At 47.4% G+C, this 18,411-nt stretch overlaps 1 protein-coding gene across 4 annotated transcripts in view; it reads right to left on the bottom strand.

Annotated features, from left to right (window-relative positions):
- Positions 1 to 17,519, bottom strand: part of LOC131192690 (zinc finger and SCAN domain-containing protein 12-like) — a 36,404-nt gene extending 18,885 nt beyond the window's left edge. For 3 of the 4 annotated variants that reach the window (XR_009153777.1, XM_058172090.1, XM_058172089.1), the window contains exons 1-7: positions 17,308 to 17,519; positions 10,559 to 11,512; positions 8,787 to 8,910; positions 6,854 to 6,936; positions 4,658 to 4,784; positions 2,464 to 2,586; positions 151 to 747 (exon numbers count right to left, since the gene is read on the bottom strand). Coding sequence is in view for 3 of the 4 variants with exons in the window: in XM_058172090.1 (XP_058028073.1) it covers positions 151 to 747; positions 2,464 to 2,586; positions 4,658 to 4,784; positions 6,854 to 6,936; positions 8,787 to 8,910; positions 10,559 to 11,266 (1,762 nt within the window). In the remaining variant the exon portion in view is untranslated. The remainder of the gene's footprint in view (positions 1 to 150; positions 748 to 2,463; positions 2,587 to 4,657; positions 4,785 to 6,853; positions 6,937 to 8,786; positions 8,911 to 10,558; positions 11,513 to 17,307) is intronic. The other variant, XM_058172091.1, reaches the window with a different exon arrangement.
- Positions 17,520 to 18,411: the final 892 nt, after the last annotated feature.

The raw sequence follows: 18,411 nt of genomic DNA, 5'->3' as shown, positions 1-18,411 counted from the left end.
TATTCTACTCTACACTCTATACTCTACTCTACTCTACCCTACCCTACCGTCCTGTCCTATCCTATCCTAAATAAAAAGATTGCCTTGCATATACAGGAGAGCCAATCAGCGAATGGGAAAGGATGGATAAAGCACTGAAGGAACACAAACCTGAGCGGGACGTCCCATTGGGCAAGCGAGTGGGATGTTTTGCCTGCTTCTTTGTCTGCAGCTCACGGGCTTCTACCTCCACTTGAACCTGGGCAGGTTTGGCCACCAGACCAGCCGGGTTCCTCATTCTTTTGCGCCGGCGGTCGACGAGATGATGCTGGACCTCCTTACGCCCGATCTCCCGCGGAACCACCAGCTCCTGCTCAACGCGCAGGAATTGATTCAGCTGGTTGAAAAAAGGCCACGCTCTCCTCCCAGTTCCCCAGTGGCTGTGCCCGCCAAGGCAGTCCTTGTAGATTTTCCGGAGATGTTTGGCTTTTTCCCGGCACTGGAGCCAATTCCGGTCGTAACCCCGAGCCTTCATCTGGCACGAGATCCACTCAAACTGAGAGACCGTCCGGTAGTTTGAGAAGAGGGCTCGCTGTACAGATGTGTCCCCCCAGATCTCAATAAAAGCTTGGATTTCATCGTCTGTCCAGCGGGGATGCTTCCAGTGGGAGCCTGTGAAATCCCGGAGGGGACAAGAGATGTTCCGGGAGAACTGGGCGCCTCCTGACGGGCTGGGCGCCGTCTTCGAAAGCGAAGAGTCCTTGGGTCCTAAGTCGAGAAAAATGGTGAACACGAACAGAAAACGAGGCCATGTTTCACTCTGGCATGGCAGGTAGAAGTCTTTTTTTTGGGGGGGGGGGGAGTATTTTTAAGCGCTGGACGGAAGGGGTGAAAAGTCAGCAGGGACATGGTACAGCTAAGGCAGGTGAGCAAATTGAAAGGCAAAATTGTCACAGGAGACAGGTGCGGAAAAGCGGATGCCAACCGAGCAAGAGCGTGCCCACCTGGGTTTGGTATTTATTTTTATTTTCGATCGGTTAAACTCCAATTTGGGACGTTCGTTTTTAACGTTCGTTTGCCATTGTTAGACAGGCAGCCGTATACATTTGGTTAATGAAGCAACAGGTGCTCAGAACAACCACCCTTAAGGGAAATGCGCCTTAAACCAGAACAACAATTGAGAAATGGGATTCAGCAATGACACGTCAAATATTGTTTTTATTGTAATGGGTGATAGAGTCTTCACAGTAAAGCACAGGCTATGTTGTGGATCTCGTCTTTGCTCTCTCTCTCTCTCAAAGCAGATCTAAAGATTTATTTATTTTTTTGGCCTAACAGGTGCTCTTATCAAAAGCCAACATCCCAAGATCTTGCCAAAATGGACATTCAACCCCTACAGACAGAGTTATGCTCTAAACAATTTCACCACAACAGACCCGTATCTAGATCCTTATTTTCCTATTGACGGAAGGCTGGATGTTGTGCGTGCTTTTGTTTGCAAACAGTGCCACCTCAACAACACATCCTACAAAGTTTTCCAAAGCTGTGTGAAATTCAAAGACAAATGAATTGCAAATTTCTTCCTGTTTTCTTCCCGCAATGTGACTTTTTGCACCATAACCTTAAAATATATACATATATATATGTTTTCTGAGGTTTTCGCGGGTGTTTGTATGTAGGTCTTTGGTTATTCGGGTTTTCTCCCACGTAAAATTGGAAAATTGCTCCCAGAAGCACGAAGCTGAAGCCTGAAGATGACGAATGAGACTTCGTCGAAACGTCGCCAAGACACTTCCAATTTTACACGGGAGAAAACCCGAATAACCAAAGACCGACCTACCTACATATACATATACACACACACACACACACACAGGTAGTTCTCAACTTACAACTGTTTGTTTAGCGACCGTTCACTACTTTAGATAAATACTTTCAATAAACTGATAGAAAACAGTTCATTGAGGGAAGTTAAAATGGCCCCGAAAAATGTGACTTCTGACCATTTTTAACACTTATGCCAAGGGTCACAGGATCAAAATTCAGCCACTTGGCAACTGGCTCATATTTATGACGGCTGCGGTGTCCCGGGGTCACGTGATCCCCTTTTCCGACCCTTTGGCAAGCAAAGTCCAATGGGGAAGCCGGATTCACTTAACAACGGTGTTACTAAGTTAACAACTGCAGTGATGAACTTAACAATTGCGGCAAGGAAGTCTGTAAAACGGGGCAAAAACTCCCTTAACGAATGTCTCGCTCAGCAACATAAATTTGGGGCTCAATTGTGATCGTAACTCAAGGACTACCGTGGAGTCCTACTGACTGTGAGTCCATTGCTCTGGCATCTTTTCTTGCTAAAACAATGCCTTAAAACACTTGAAATAAACCTCCAGAAAAATAAAGCTGATTTAGGAGAATTAGCAAGCTCTCCCGCTTGTTCAAGGAAATGATTCTTGCAAGGTTGACACACAGCCTTTCTCTTACCTGTTTCGGGATTTGGAATTCTCTCACTTTCAACAGGAAACTGGATGAAAACCGGCTCCCCTTCTTCTTCTTCTTCTTCTTCTGGATTGGAAGCCAGGTCTGGTTTGGGCACCAAGAGTCCCTCTTAGGGTTCAAGAGAAAGGGAAACAGAAAATTATTTGGGGTACAAATTCTGGCGAATTCTTAAGCTTCCCAGGCCCATCAGCAGGAGTGAAATGCTCCCGGTTTGGACCGGATTGCCCAATCCGATATCGATGGTGGCGGGTGGTTCGGACAACCGGTAGCAAAAATCCCTGCCCCCCCCACCCCGCATTCCCCTCGCATGCCCAGCTGAGCTGCACGATCATCAGAAGTTTTTTCTTACTTTTAAAAGCATTTTTTCTTCGGCAGAAAAAATACTTTTAAAAGTAAAAAAAACAAAAAAGCCTCTGATGATCGCGTGGCTTGGCTGGGATTGTCAGAACCTTTTCAAAGCATTTTTTCTACAAGCTCTTCAGCTCAGGAGGCTGGGGGGGGGAAAGCTTTTAAAGGGTTCTGGCGATCAGGCAACTCAGCTGGGATCGTCAGAACCCTTTCAAAGCATTTTTTCTACAACCTCTTCAGCCGAAGAGGTGGTAGAAATAATGCTTTTAAAAGTTAAAAAAAAAAAAAAGTTGGCCACGCCCACCCAGTCACATTAACCGCCCCCCACCAAGCCACACCCACAGAACTGGTAGTAACAAATATTATATTTCACCCCTGCCCGTCAGTCATTTCAGTTAGGTCTCGATCGCTTCCATGAGCAGCTAAGCTAGTCGGGAACTGTAGAGCAGGGGGTGTCAAACTTGATTTCATTGAGGGCCGCATCAGGGTTGCGTTTGATCTTGGGGCGGCCCGGGAGGGGGGGGGCCATGGCCAGGTTGGGTGTGGCCAGCTCGACGTCTCTCATGTCAGGAGCACCTGCGGTGGCCCAAGGGCTGTGCCAGCGAAAATGGAGTTCGGGAGGGCTATGCACAGCCTTCCTGAGCTCCGTTTTTGCTGGCAGAGGGTTGCAGGAGGCCACCGCAGCCAAAAACAGAGCTAGGGAGCCCTATTTTGCTGGCGGAGGGCTTGGGCCACAAATGCTCCCAACACAAATGACGTCAAGCTGGCCACACCCATCCCAGCCCAGAGGTCAAACATAACCCGGATGCAGCGCTCAGTGAAATTGAGTTTGACATCCCTGAGGCAGTGTGTTGTGACTCCAGCCCCCAAACCTGGCCCCATGCCCGAAAGTAACTCCGAGAGTGAGAGGGAAGGGCCGGTAAGGCTTACCTTGGGAGCACTGATTCCTTTGGCTCAGCTCCAGAAGCCAGAACCAGACCGGTCGGAGGACGTAATGAGGCCGTCATCCCTTGATTCCTCCCTTCCCCAGCCTACGCCTTCAGACCCAGCTGATAATAGTAATCAAGCTTGGCTTGACCCGCGCTTCAGAAGATTAGAGAGGCGGCATCATCAAAAGGAAGGGTGGGGCAGGAGCCCCACCCCACAGGATATATAAGGAGCTTTGGGACTGCTCTCACTCCACGGGAAGCAAAAGTTTAGCTGAACCATTTCAAAAAGAGCTGAAAGTCTTGCTACATGAGTCATTTGTTTGAACTTTGGCAGGCAGCTGTGATTTCTCTGCCAGGACTGATAAGAGCCGTGAATCCACTGGCTGAAGGCCAGCTCGTGGGTCTGAAGTGGGGAAGGAGACAGAACACAGTGGTAAAATCTGAACCGGTTTACTACCGGTTTGCTGGCTGCGCAGTGCACGCCAAAAGGAGGCCTGGGGTAAGTAGAACAGTGCGCAGGGTGGGGTGATCAGCTGTGGGGCACAATCTTTTTTTTTTTACTTTTAAAAGCCTTTTTTTACAACCTCTTCGGGTGAGGTTGGCTGCTTTTAAAAGTTAAAAAAAGACTCTGATGATCGCGTGGCTCAGCTGGGCATGGGTGGGGGTGGGGGGTGGAAGGGATTTTTGCTACCGGTTCTCCGAACTACCTGCCGCCATCACTACTGGATCAGCCGATCCGGTCCAAACCGGGAGCATTTCACTCCTGCCTTGAGGTAGAGGTCCTTGAACCCGGACCATCTGGTTGGAGGACCATCTGTCGGAGATGCTCCGGTGGTTCCTGCACCGAGAAGGGGGTTTGACTTTAGGTCTTCTAGGGACCCTTCCAATTCCAGGACCCTTACCCAAAGAATCTGCATCCCCATCTTCCTCCTGCATGACTTGCCAGAACATGGTCTGCTGACCCGAATGGATCGGGCTGGGCTCAACCACACTCAGCGAAACACCAGCGTCTTTCAAGTTCGCGAGATCCTAGAAAAGGGAAAAAAGTCACTGGCAGAGCAGAGGGTCCCAAGTATGCAGATCGTTCCGTGGTTAATAATTCCTGCAGAATAACACGCGACAAGGATAAGCGTAACAGAGGGCCCTGGATGCAGAAAGGGGAGAGGGAGGGAGGGATGGGAGGGAGGGAGAGAGGAAAGAATGGAGGAACGGAAGAAAGGAAGGAAGGAGGAAATGAGGAAGGAAATATGGAGGGAGGGAGAGAGGAAGGAAGGATGAAGGGAGGGAGGGAGGGAGGGAAGGAGGGAAGGAGGAAGGAAGGAGGGAGGGAAGGAAGGGAAGAGAAGGAAGGAAGGAAGGAGGAAAAGAGGGAGGGAGGGAGGGAGGAAGGAAGGAGGGAGGAAAGGAGGAAGGAAGTATGGAGAGAGGGAGGGAGAGAAGGGAGGAGAAAGAAGGGAGGAAAAGAGGAAGGAAGGAGGGAGGAAGGGAAGGAAGGAAGGAGGGAGGGAGGGAAGGGAGGGAAGGAAGGAAGGAGGGAAGGAAGGAGGAAAGAAAAAGGAGGGAGGGAGGAAGGAAGGAGGAAGTAGGGAGGAAAGGAGGAAGGAAGGGAGGGAAGGAAGGAGGAAAGGAAGGAGGAGGGAAGAGGAAGGGAGGAGGGACGGAGGGATAGAGCCACATTTGCCTTTTCTCTTTGCACGTACAAACACATACTCATCATTAAAGGCACAGTCCAAGGTTATACACTTTTAAGATCACATCAGATCCAATCCAACTGACCACCGGAAGGTACTTCTGGCCAAATACAGAGCTATTCACAAATCCTATACTAAGACGGTTATCCGTTGTTGTGCCTCGTCCGCCCCCCTCTCCGCAGCCGGGCCCCTCCCATCTCCTGCTATCTCAGCCAGAGACTGATAGTGAAGACGAATGGCCTGGCATGCCTCCAGCCCCCAGTCCTGGCATCATGCCCAGACAGACTGAGCAAATAAACCTCCCCCCCCCCACAGCATGTGAGCAAGAAGCCAGCCACGAGCTAGAATTGCCGGCAGCTGACAAAACGTGGACAGATCCCCGCTTCCGGAGAATGGAGAGGCGACGTCAGCAAAAGGAAGGGAGGGGTAGGCCTGGATAAGTGCTGAGTCATGGAGCCACACCCCATGGCCTATATAAAGGATCTGCTTTCTGGCATTCCTTGAGTCAGGCAAAGTCTAATCTGGTTGCTGAAGTCACACCTTGGACTCCTGCCTGCCCTGAGAACTCTGACAGGAATTTGGCAAAGCTGCAGAGACTTCGTGGCCACGCTTGAGACAGACTTCCCAGACCCGGCCGTCAGAGGAGGAGTGGGACACAACATCCTTTTTGCGATGTGGTGCATCGCAGCCAGGTCAGTGCATGAACTCTAGAGTTCTCCCAAAGGTGCTTTTTGTCAGGAGGCAACTGGACTTTCTGGTTTTTTTCTTTGAAGACGTTTCGCTTCTCATCCAAGAAGCTTCTTCAGCTCTGACTGGATGGTGGGGACCGGAAGGATTTATACTCCTTGCAGACAGCTGGTCTACACTTCTGAGTACCGCATCATGCCCCTGTCCCCCCCAAGTCACAACCAGCCACCCAGCCAAAAGCCTCAACGACGCCCCACTGCCCTGTGCTTGGCAGGCACTGCTTTAGACCAGGGGTCTCCAACCTTGGCAACTTTAAGCCTGGTGGACTTCAACTCCCAGAGTTCCCCAGCGAGCTTTGCTGGGGAACTCTGGGAGTTGAAGTCCTCCAGGCTTAAAGTTGCCAAGGTTGGAGACCACTGCTTTAGACAGCTCCATCCTTCAGCCCAATTCTTTCCAAAGGACCCTTTCCTGATTGCTTATTTGTAACCTATGACTATCATTAAATGTTGTATCATTAAGTGTTAAATTTGTACCCTATGACTACCATTAAGTGTTGTAAGTGTTGCACCTTCATGAAGGTATATTTTATGTACACTGAGAGCATATGCACCAAAGACAAATTCCTTGTGTGTCCAATCACACTTGGCCAATAAAAAGTTCTATTCTATTCTATTTTCTTTAACCTCTCTTTTGCATTTCTTTATCAGAAGTTTCTCATACCTTACTAGGAGAAGTTTGATCCGTTTCCTCTCCCTCGGGAGGAAGCAAGGAGCTGGAATCGCCACAGTCTTTGCTTCCATTACCTTTAAAAGAGAGAATATATATATAATAAAATAATAATAAAAGGAAAAATAATAATGCACATCAGGTATCCTCAACTTACAACAGTCCGGTTTTAGTGACCGTTTGACGTTGCAACAGCACTGAAAACCCCTTTTCACACTTAGAACCGCAGCAGCATCTCTATGGTCATGCGATCAAAATTTGGATACTTGGCAACTGACTCATATTTATGACGGTGGCAGTGTCCCAGGATCGCGTGATCCCCTTTTGCGACCTTCTGACAAGCAAAGTCAAAGGGGAAGCCAGATTCGCTGAGCAAGCGTGTTACTAGCTGAAGAACGACGGTGACTGACTTAATGACTGTGGCAAGAAAATTCACTTAACAAATGCTTCACTTAGCAATAGAGGTTTTGGGCTCGATTGTGGTCGTAAGTCGAAGGACTACCTGTATTGAGGAAAAGCTGGATGCTCCCTGACATCGAAAACTCCCAGAGGTTTTACAAGTCAGCAAAACAGAAACTGATTTGGATTACTTTGTCCATTTTTCTTTTCGTTTCCAGGAAGGATCTTCCAACTTAGACAATTAACCAGTGGAACATTTTCAGAAATCGTGGGTGCTCCACTACTGGAGGTTTTTAAGAAGAGACTAGAAGGACTCCAAGGTCCCTTCCAAATCTCTAATATTAAATGACTATGATAATGATCAATCACTATTGTTGTATGCACACTAAGAGCTTATGTACCGGAGACAAATTCCTTGTGTGTTTAATCACACTTGGCCAATAAAGAATTCTGTTCTATTCTGTTCTGTTTTATGCTTATTTTCTATTCTATTTTCTATTCTCTTCTTTTCTTTTTTCTTTTCTTTTCTTTCTATCCTATCCTATCCTTATTTTCTATTCTATTCTTATTTTTTATTAACCAGTGGAACAGTTTCAGAAATCATGAGGGCTCCATCACTGGACGTTTTTAAGAAGAGACTGGACAACTATTTGTCTGAAATGGTATAGGGGTTTTTTGCTTGAGCAGGGGGCTGGACTAGAAGACCTCCAAGATCTCTTTCAACTATTCTATTCTATTCTGTTCTGTTCTGTTCTGTTCTCTATTTTCTATTCTATTCACTATTCTATTCTATTCTATTCTCTATTTTCTTTTCTATTCACTATACTATTCTACTCTATTTTCTATTTTCTTTTCTATTCACTATACTATACTATTCTACTCTATTTTCTATTTTCTATTTTCTTTTCTCTATTCTATTCTATTCTATAGTCTATTTTCTATTCTAGTCTATTTTCTATTCTATTCTTTTCTATTTTCTATTCTATTCTCTATTCTATTCTATTCTCATCTATTCTCATCTATTCTATTCTCTATTCTATTCTTTATTCTATTTTCTATTCTATTTTCTATTCTATTCTCTATTCTGTTCTGTTCTATTCTATTCCTTTCTATTCTATTTATTTTCTATTCTATTTTTCTCTCTCTGTTCTATTCTATTCTATTTTATTTTATTTTTTTATTCTATTTTATTCTATTCTATTTTCTATTCTATTCTCTGTTCTGTTCTGTTCTATTCTATTCTATTCTGTTCTATTCCTTTCTATTCTATTTATTTTCTATTCTATTTTTTTCTCTCTGTTCTATTCTATTTTATTTTATTTTTTTATTCTATTTTATTCTATTTTATTCTACTTAGAAAATCATTCCAACTCTCTTTAATAATTTCAAGGGACACACTCATTTTTTTCCCTTCAGTGTGATCTGAAGACAGCCACCGTTCTTTGAGGAAAGCCATCTTGGCTTATTTTTTTGGCCCCACCCACCCCCATCATGGAAGAACCTGCGGTCATCCTTGGCATTTCCTTACCCAACAAATGGATTACTCCGTCATTGTTCTGTTTAATGTCTTTATAGTTCTCTTCCTCATCAACATCCAAGATAACCCGCTCTTCACCCAGGGAACCCTTGGCGATGGCCTCCTGCGACGGCTCCTGAATAAAGAGAGGAGAATCCAATTTTGGATCGGACCACCAGGATAATTAAGCTGAAGCATGAAAACTTCTGCCAACTGACTGAGCATCGACGTCTTCTCTACAAGTGGTCCTCAGGTTAACGACCACTCCTTCAGCGACTGCTCAAAGTTGCAACGAATGAAACAAGTTGCATAACCCGTTCCTCAAAATTCCGGCTGACACACGTGACCGATGGTCACGTGATCACAATTCAGAGCCGCAGTGGCACAGTGTTTAGAGTGCAGTACCGCAGGCTACTTCTGCTGTCTGCCAGCTGCCTGCAATTTGGCAGTTTGAATCTCACCAGGCTCAAGGTTCACTCAGCCTTCCGTCTTTCTGAGATCGTAAAATGAGGACCCAGATTGTTGGGGGCAATAGGCTGATTCTGTAAACCGCTTAGAGAGGGACGTAAACAGCGGTGAAATCCACTTACCTTCGCTACCAATTCAGGAACGGGAGCACGTGGGAGCGCGTGTGCGCCCTTCTTCTGCAGATGCGCAAAGCCTTCTGCGTATACGCAGAGGGTCAAAAACGGGATGTAATGACATCCCGGCGGATGGGTGGGGGCCTCCCGCCGCTGGTACTACTGGTTCGCGCGAGCCGGATTGATCCAGCCGGATTTCACCGCTGGCTGTAAAGCACTGTAAAGCGGTATATAAGTCTAAGTGTTATTGCTATGGGCAACCAGCTCACACTTAAAATGCTTGACCTTCAGTCATATGATCATCATTTGCAACCCCTGTCACCTTCCCATGAGCAAAATCAATGCGGAAGCCACCAGAAAAGCTTTCAAATTGCACCTGCTGCGTTTTCTCCCAAGGACCCCTGTTGCAGAACACTCCGTAGCACACATTTGTGCCACAACACCCCCTCCCTAGCCTGCACACATTCGATACAGAAAATACCCCCCACTTCACTGTGTAGTATCTACCCACCATTTGGTCCACCTGCAAGCTGCCTGGGACTTGCAATTTCCAGCTGGCTTCCCCAATGACTTTATGGGAAGCTGGTAGGAAACTGCCCGTCGGTCAGGTGACTTTGTTTAGCAATCTGTTATTTTCACACAACAACGGCAATGGTGGGATTGCTGTCACTAAGCGACCTCATCGCTTACAGATGGCAATTCGGGTCCCAATTACCGTCAATAAGCAAGCACAATGTCAACTCTGAAGCGAACCTGGCTGAAGCCATCTTTTGCTGCCTCATAGTTGCCACGAACTCTGAGGGGGGAGGGAGAAGGAAGTAGATAGACTGACTAGCAGTCATAACAATAAACTTTCCCAAGGGAACCAAGGTCGTCCCGATAGGAAACAGTTGGAGGAGGAGAACAGTGATCAAGGAGCTCGCCAAAAGCCTTAATTGGACAATGTGACTTGTGACACTTGGGGAAGAAAAGAATTGCTTCTTTAACTATGCTACAAACGCGGGGAAACTTTCAGAGTTGGTTTTCACCGGCTGTGCCAATATGATGTATCCAATAAACATATTCTTTGAGGAATCTACCTGCCTCAGAGTTCTGATATTGGCAGATGCATTACTCGGAATGCTGACAGATAACCTGTATTAAAAGCTTAATTCCCATGTGCTGCAGAGAGATTCAGACATTACCGACCCGCCACTTTCTTACCTTAACCTCCTGCCGGTTCAGCAGGAAATTCTCTATCAAGGCCACCGCCTGGGAACATGTGTCCAACCCTCCTGCTCGGATCCAGCTCTGGAGCTCCGATGGGAGGCTGGCCAGGAACTGCTCCAGGATCAGCAGCTCCAGAATCTGCTCTTTGGTGCGTCTCTCCGGCTTCAGCCACTGGCGGCAAAGCCTCTGCAGTTGTCCGTAAACCCTACGCGGGTCTTCGATCTCCTGGAAGCGGAACTGCCGGAAGTGCTGCCGTTGCACCTCGATCCTGATGGCTTCCCCTCTCAAGATGGCCGCCTTCACTTTCCCATAATCCTCCTTGTCCCTTGCTTCTAAGCCGCTGAAGGCCCGCTTCGCTTCCCCATTCAAGGCTGGCAGGAGTCGAGTCACCCACTCGCCCGTGGGCCATTGACAGGCTTGGGCCACCTGCTCAAAGGAGATCAGGAAGGCCTTGGGGTCATCCCAAGGGGCATTGGCCAGCATCTCAGAGTCTTCCTCCCATCCCACGTGGGGAGAGGGCAAAGTCTTCAGGAAATCCTGCCACTGGGTTTTCCAGGGTTGCTGCAACCCTCGGAAAGATTCCCGTTTGATTTCGTGCGAAAGCTTCCATCCTAAGGGCTCCATCTCCGTGCATTTGGAGAAATCGTCACTACAGGGTTTCCGTACATGTTCCCCTTCTGGACTTTTAGATTTTGGCTCCATGACTCTCCAAAATTGTCAAACCACCAATTTGGAACTGGATCACTTCATAAAAACACCCAGCCCCGATTAAGCTAACTGGAGGGGAAGCTTTTCCTCGCTTCTTTTAAATTCTGGTTTGAAACCCAAGTCCCATTTTCTCCTCTGGACTGGCAGAAGGGAATCCCAAGCCAGGAGCTTGTTAGCTTCCAGGTTACAGAAGAGGCTGTGAAGCTCTTATTGATCTCTCTTGGTTTGCAGAGGGAGCTCCTAAAACAAACACAAAGCAAACAGAAGAAAAAGTGTGAGATACGCCAAAAAAGGAGACAAAGCAAAGAGACTTTGGGGACTATCTCAACGGAGAAAACCAACTGACACAGCTTGCCTTCAGAAGCTGTGGGAGCTTCATCACTTGAGACTTTCAAGAAAAGATTGGACTGCCATTTGTCAGAATTGGTATAAGGTCTCCTGCTTGAGCGGGGGTGTTGGTGGTGTTGGTGTTTGGACTAGATGACCTAAGGTCCCTTCCAACTCGGTTAAGTTGAGACATTTCCTGACAATTAGTACAATGAATTAATGAAATGGCTTGCCTCCAGAAGTTGTGATTGCTCCAACACTGGAAGTTTTTAAGAAGAGACTGGATAGCCCTTTGTCTGGAATGGTGTAGGGTTTCCTGCCTGAGCAGGGGGTTGGTCTAGAAGACCTCTGAGGTCCCTTCCAACTCTGTTACTCTATTATAATAATTCATTTTAGCAAAAATGCACACAGACCCACACACAACCCAGAGGGCTGGGGCCCTTTAAAAATTCCCAAATTTTTTTTTTTAAAGATAGAAAAAGGATTAAGTTTTCTTAGAATGCAGTTATGTTAATGCTGAATGTCAGGGAAATCTTGGAAGAAGTCTGGTACCTTTTCCAAGTAAGAAAATGTATTAAAAGGTAGCATTTTTAAATTTTTATTCTGTTCCATTCTACTCTGCTCTGCTCTACTCTATTCCTTTGAAGGGAGGGGAAGCCAGAGGAATTGTGCAGATACACACTGCACGCCAAACAGATGACAAGTGCCATATAATACCTCTCACCGACCCGTGCGCTCTCACAGGGAGGGACTCCTCGGGGTGCCATCGGCCAGGCAGTGCCGGCTGGCGACACCCAGGGGAAGGGCCTTCTCTGTGGGGGGCCCCACCCTCTGGAACGAGCTTCCCCCAGGACTCCGCCAACTTCCTGACCTTCGAACCTTTCGCCGCGAGCTTAAGACACATCTATTTATTTGCGCAGGACTGGACTAGATTTTAAATTCGAATTGGTTTTAATGGGGATTTTATTATTTATATTGTCATTTTTAATTATTCAGCTATTTGTAATAAGTTTTTTAATGGATGTTTTATGTTGTATTTATATGTATATTTTTATCTGGCTGTGAACCGCCCTGAGTCCTTAGGGAGATAGGGCGGTATAAAAATACGAAAAATAAATAAATAAATAAATAAAATAACTCCAGGCTATTATTTATTTATTTTTATCAAAAAACAACTGCAACGTGTAAAAGACCTGCAGGACATACCGCCCTGAGTCCCTTGGGAGATAGGGCGGTATAAAAATATGATTAAATAAATAAATAAATAAATAAATAATACCGGTAGTGAATGGCTGTAAATATGGGCCAGTTGCTTAGCGCCTGGAATGAAGTCACATGACCATGGGGTGATGGAGGGAGGCGAGCATCCATCGGAACTTTACACCTGGCTTGTCACTAACTTTTGAGGAGTCCATTGAATGTTTGAACAGTTGCTAAGCGACCAGTTGTTACGTCAAGGACTACCTGCACAATTATCCTCCAGGTGTAGTTACAGGTTCAGAAGGCCAAAGACTCTCAGCTCCGTAGTGAAGTGGGCAGCACATCAATTTAATAATAAATACAATAATAAATAAATAAATAAAATAGGGCAGGGGTGACAAACTCAAATTTCATTGAGGGTTGCGTCACCGTTGTGTTTGAGCTCGGAGGGCCAGGGGATGATGTGGCCAAGAATGAGCATGGCCATGGTGGGTGTAACACAAGATTCATGTCGGGGTCACCTGTAGCAGCCAAGTGCTAAGGCAGGACTTCCCTGAGTCCCTCCCTCATTCTCATTATAATCTCTTCCCTTCCTTCCTTCCTTCCTTCCTTCCTTCCTTCCTTCCTTCCTTCCTTCCTTCCTTCCTTCCTTCTTCATTCTCCTTTCCTCTTCTTTCCTCTCTTTCCTTATTTTTCCTTCCTTCCTCTCTTCCCATCTTCCCTTCTTTTTCTCTCTTTCCTCTTTCCCTTTCTCCTTTCCTTCCCCTTCTTGCATGCTCAAATGCAAAAGGGGAAACATTTCTCCTTTTGCTTTGTTTTGAGCTTGTTTTGATAGCCCTCTGCCAGCGAAAACGGAGCTGGGGGTGTGTGTGCGTGCCCGGTTTTTGGCCTGGATGGACTCCTGCAACCCTCTGCCAGTGAAAACGGAGCTTGAGGGGGCCGCGCGCTCCATTTTTGTTGGCAGAGGCACCCTGGGCCAGTCTTTTGCTGTTTCCAGGCTAGCCCCGCAGGCCAGATCTAAGCACCCTGCTAGCCAGATCTGGCCCGTGGGCCTTGAGTTTGACACCCCTGAAATAGGCCATTTAATGCCCCAGAAATATTAAAGGACCAGAGTAATTTTTCTGCCTCTCCCTTCCTATGTCAATGGTGAACCAATTGATGCTTTCCTTTTATTAAAAAATCCACTCAAGGTGTAATAAATTTAGTTCTAAATGATGCACATTTCAAGATACATTTCCCCCGTTTTTATAGGCATCGATCTTCGGGGTCAATTTAACTATTTCCGAGGTGGCAAAGATTATCTCCAGGGATTTCTTCTTACTTCCAAAACACCCAAATAAGGAGGAACAATCCAAGAAGTAATTGATGGAGGCCTAAATTTTAACAATTTTAACAAACGCTATCTAACAAAAGTCGTGTATGATGGCAATTCAACCATGCAGTTACAAAACATACTTCGGGAAGCTTTTGAGAAGAATGGGAAAAAAGGCTACGACATTAAGAGGACCTTGCCATGCTACATAAACTTATCTTTTATGGCTTTCAAATCATAGTTCAGATAACTACAGCGGAAGATTGTTCTCGTTATTCAATACGTTATTAAACACACCCTAGATCAGTGGTTCTCAACCTTTATAGTGCTGCGACCCCTTTAATACAATTCCCCATGATATGGCAACCCCTTTAATACAATTCCCCACGATGTGGCGACCCCTAACCGTAAAATTATTTTCGTTTTGAATTTATCGCGCCTGAAGCCATATTGGCTAGCGATCTGAACTGCTTGCGATTGCCTTGAGGACGGAGGCATTAAAGTGAAGACTCCTCCCCTATTAAGTTTATCGCGCCTGAAGCCAGATTAGGCTAGCGATTCGGAGTGATTGCAGCTGGCTTGAGAGGGAGATATCAGAGCAAAGATTTCTCTCTTTTTTAATTCATCGCGCCTAAAGCTGAATTCGGCTAGCGATTTGAAGAGCCTGCAGCTGGCTTGTGGAGTCAACCACTGGAGCGCGATTCTTCGACTCGCAAGTATACTTCCCATATTTCCGATGGTCTTAGGCGACCCCTGGCAAATCGTCATTCGACCCCCAACGGGGTCCCGACCCACAGGTTGAGAACCGCTGCCCTAGATAATTAAGACTAGGTTCAAATAATATTTCCAAAAGATAAGAGAGCTAGGAGAAAAGGGACTGAGCCCAGAATTGTGTTTTTGGCCATACAAAGCTTTTAAATGAATATGATTATTTTAAATAAGACTCTCTAATTCCATTAGGTATAGAGTAGGCGGTACGCTGCTCAATAGTAGTAACTGTGAGAGTGATCTCTGAGTCCTAGTGCAGCGGTCACCAACTAGTGGTCTGTGGACCACTGGTGATCCGTAAGAAAATTTTGGTGGTCCGCAGAAAAATTATTTGCATTTTTTATATTGCACTAAATCAGGGGTCCTCAAACTACGGCCCCCGGGATAGATACGTGCAATGAACGTTGGTGTTGCTGCAGAGTTTCCCCCTTCTGGGTCTTTTTGTGCGGGTCGGAGGGGGACAGAAATTCCGACTTGGGGTCTGCTTCAGCCTCCTGGTGCGGGGCTTTGGGCAAAGGCTGGAGGGAAGTGCTGCTGGTGGCGAAGAGCTGGAGAGCCTCATTCCAGTGGGACTGCATCATGGCCTGGAACTGGCGACCATCTCAGCCTGTTGAGCTTCCAGGCACCTTGCACTCCTGCAGGTCTTCCCTCGGCTTGGAAAGCCTATGCTCCTAATCCTCAGGGAGGTGCTTCTACTGAGCCTCCTTCTTGGTCAGATCCAATTTGAACTGAGCTATTTTGCCAACTCTTTCTCACGGTGGCTGCTTAGCTCCAGCAACTGCTTCCTGTTGGGGCCCTAAGGAGCCCGGGCAGACAGGCAAGGAGTAGCGAGTAGAGGCTGGCAAAAGGGCGTGAGTGACATCAAGTTGGCCACACCCACCCAGTCACATTGCCACACCTACCCAGACAGTTATTAGGCAGATCGTATAAGTGGTCCGAGGGATTTAAAATTACGAATTTAGTGGTCCCTGAGGTCCGAAAGGTTGGTGACCCCTGGAATAGGTGGTACCCTGCTCAATAGTAGCAACTGTGAGAGAGGTCTTAGAGTCCTAGTGGACAATCACTTAAATATGAGCCAGCAGTGTGCAGCAGCTGCCAAAAAAGCCAACACAGTTCTAGGCTGCATAAACAGAGGGACAGAATCAAGATCACGTGATGTGTTAATACCATTTTATAATGCCTTGGGAAGGCCACCCTTGGAATACTGCATCCAGTTTTGGTCCCCATGATATAAAAAAGATGTGGAGATTCTGAAAAAAGGGCACAGCAGAGCAGCAAAGATGATTAGGGGACTGGAGGCTAAAACATGTTTTCTTTTTGGCCAGCAATTGGGTATGTCTAGTCTAATGAAGAGAAGAACTAGACAGAGGGTGACATGACAACAATTTTCCAATATCTAAGAGGCTACCACAAGGAAGAAGAGGTCAATCTAGTCTCCAAAGCACCTGCAGGCAAGACAAGAAGCGACGGATGGAAACTAAATCAAGGAGAGGACTAACGTAGAAATGAGACATTTCCCGAACAATTAATCTGTGAAAGGAATTGACCGCCAGAAGTTGTGGGTGCTCCATCACTGGAGGTTTTTCATAAAGAGATTGGACAACCCTTTGTCTGAAATGGTGTAGGGCAGGGGTCTCCAACCTTGGCAACTTTAAGCCTGGAGGAATTCTGGGAGTTGAAGTCGTCCAGGCTTAAAGTTGCCAAGGTTGGAGGCCCCTGGTGTAGGGTCTCCTACTTGGGGTGAGGCGGTGTTGTTTGGACTACTAGAAGACAATCCAAGGTCTCTTCCAAGTCAAGTTATTCTGTTCTGCTTTGGGAGTTCCAGCTTGAGCAAGGGGTCGGACTAGAAGACCTCCAAAGTCCCTTCCCACTTAATGGAGCCGGAGATCCTTGATTTCAACCCAGGCCTCCCATACATCTAAGTTTTTTTTTTTTTTAAAAAAGGAAGAAAGTCGCCACTGCCTTCTTCTGGGACGCTCTTTTTTCCCCCCGAGTGCCCAGCCTAGCCTGCAGCCCGGACATTTCCTCGTGGTCTCCTTTCCCAGCGTTAACCACGAACTCCGACTCCTCCTCCGACTCCTGTTGCCGGTTCCCCAGCCCGGCCACCTCCGACCCAGCGGAATGGCGGACAACAAAGATCCCCACCCCACCCCTTCCCCTCGCCGCCCTTTTGTCCCGCGATGGACCTTCGCAAGGCGGGCGCAGCGCAAAGCGGATCCTCCGGAGCGCAACGGAGCTCGCCAGACGGCTGCGACGTCCCGGGATCTTTTAGTCCCGCGCCCACCCCGGGCTCCAGGCGGAGGGGAGCGCCGGCCAGGGCTCGTAAGAGGCGGCAGGGGCCCTCCTCCGGTTCCCGGGGCCAGCACAGCAGGCCGGGGCCAGGCGGCGTCCAGCCCTCCATTGCGCGAAGGGGACCCCCGGCGCGTACCTGCAATCCCGGCCGTTTGCACCCGGCCGTCCCCGCCGTTGCAGCGGAGCCGGGAAAGAGGAGCCCGTCCCCGGAGTGCGAGATCTGGGGGAACGGGAGGTGCGCGGGTGGCTGGCTGGGTGGGTGGATCCGACGGCGCCGCGCCTTTTCTCTCCTCTTCGATCCCGCCGGCCGGGCTCTGGATTAATGGCGGAGCCGCAGAGCAGGCGAGGCTCCTGGCCCCACCGCCCCCTGCCGGCGGAATCGGCGTTTGGCTCCGCCTCGACAAAAGGCCCCCCGTTCGCACGACGCCCCGAGCCAGGGAAGCGGAGCCGGCTGGGCGGCTTGGCTTGAGCCTCCTCCTGCCCGCCCGGACTCGCTTTCTAGCATTGGGGATGTGTGTGTGTGTGGGGGGGGGGTTTGTCCTTGTAAAGGGGCCCCCGTCGCTTGATTGCGAGGACCCGGTGCCCCTCTGCTTGGCCGTGAATGCGCGGAGAGGGCACGCCAGGTTTTGTGAACGCGGGCTTGCGGTGCGAGCTTGCGTGCGCATGGATGGATAGATGGATGAATGGATGCGTGCATTAAATAGATGGATGGATGCATGGATGAATGTATAGATGGATGCCTGCATGCGTAAATGGATGGATGGATGCATAGATGGATGCATGGATGAATGGATAGATGGATGGATGCATAAATGCATAGATGGATGAATGTATAGATGGATGCATGCATGCGTAAATGGATGGATGGATGGATAGATGGATACATGGATGAATGGATAGATGGATGGATGGATGCATAAATGCATAGATGGATGAATGTATAGATGGATGCATGCATGCGTAAATGGATGGATACATAAATGCATAGATTTATATAGATTTATAAGGATGGTAATCCTTATTTATTTATTTATTCGAATTTTTATACTGCCCTATCTCCCGAAGGACTCAGGACAGTGTACAGCCAAATAAAAACATAAGAATAATACAAGTAAAAACAACAATTAAAAAACTTATTAATTAGGCCGAAATTAAAATCTCACTAAAATAATATAAAACCCCATTAAAACTAAATTTAAAACTAAAAACCCTAGGCTAGCCCTGCGCAAATAAATAGATG

Source organism: Ahaetulla prasina, chromosome 2 (genome assembly GCF_028640845.1).
Source record: "Ahaetulla prasina isolate Xishuangbanna chromosome 2, ASM2864084v1, whole genome shotgun sequence".
Lineage (NCBI taxonomy): Eukaryota > Metazoa > Chordata > Lepidosauria > Squamata > Colubridae > Ahaetulla > Ahaetulla prasina.
The sequence above is the reverse complement of the archived record's forward strand: the minus strand, read 5'-3'. Positions and strand labels throughout refer to the sequence as shown.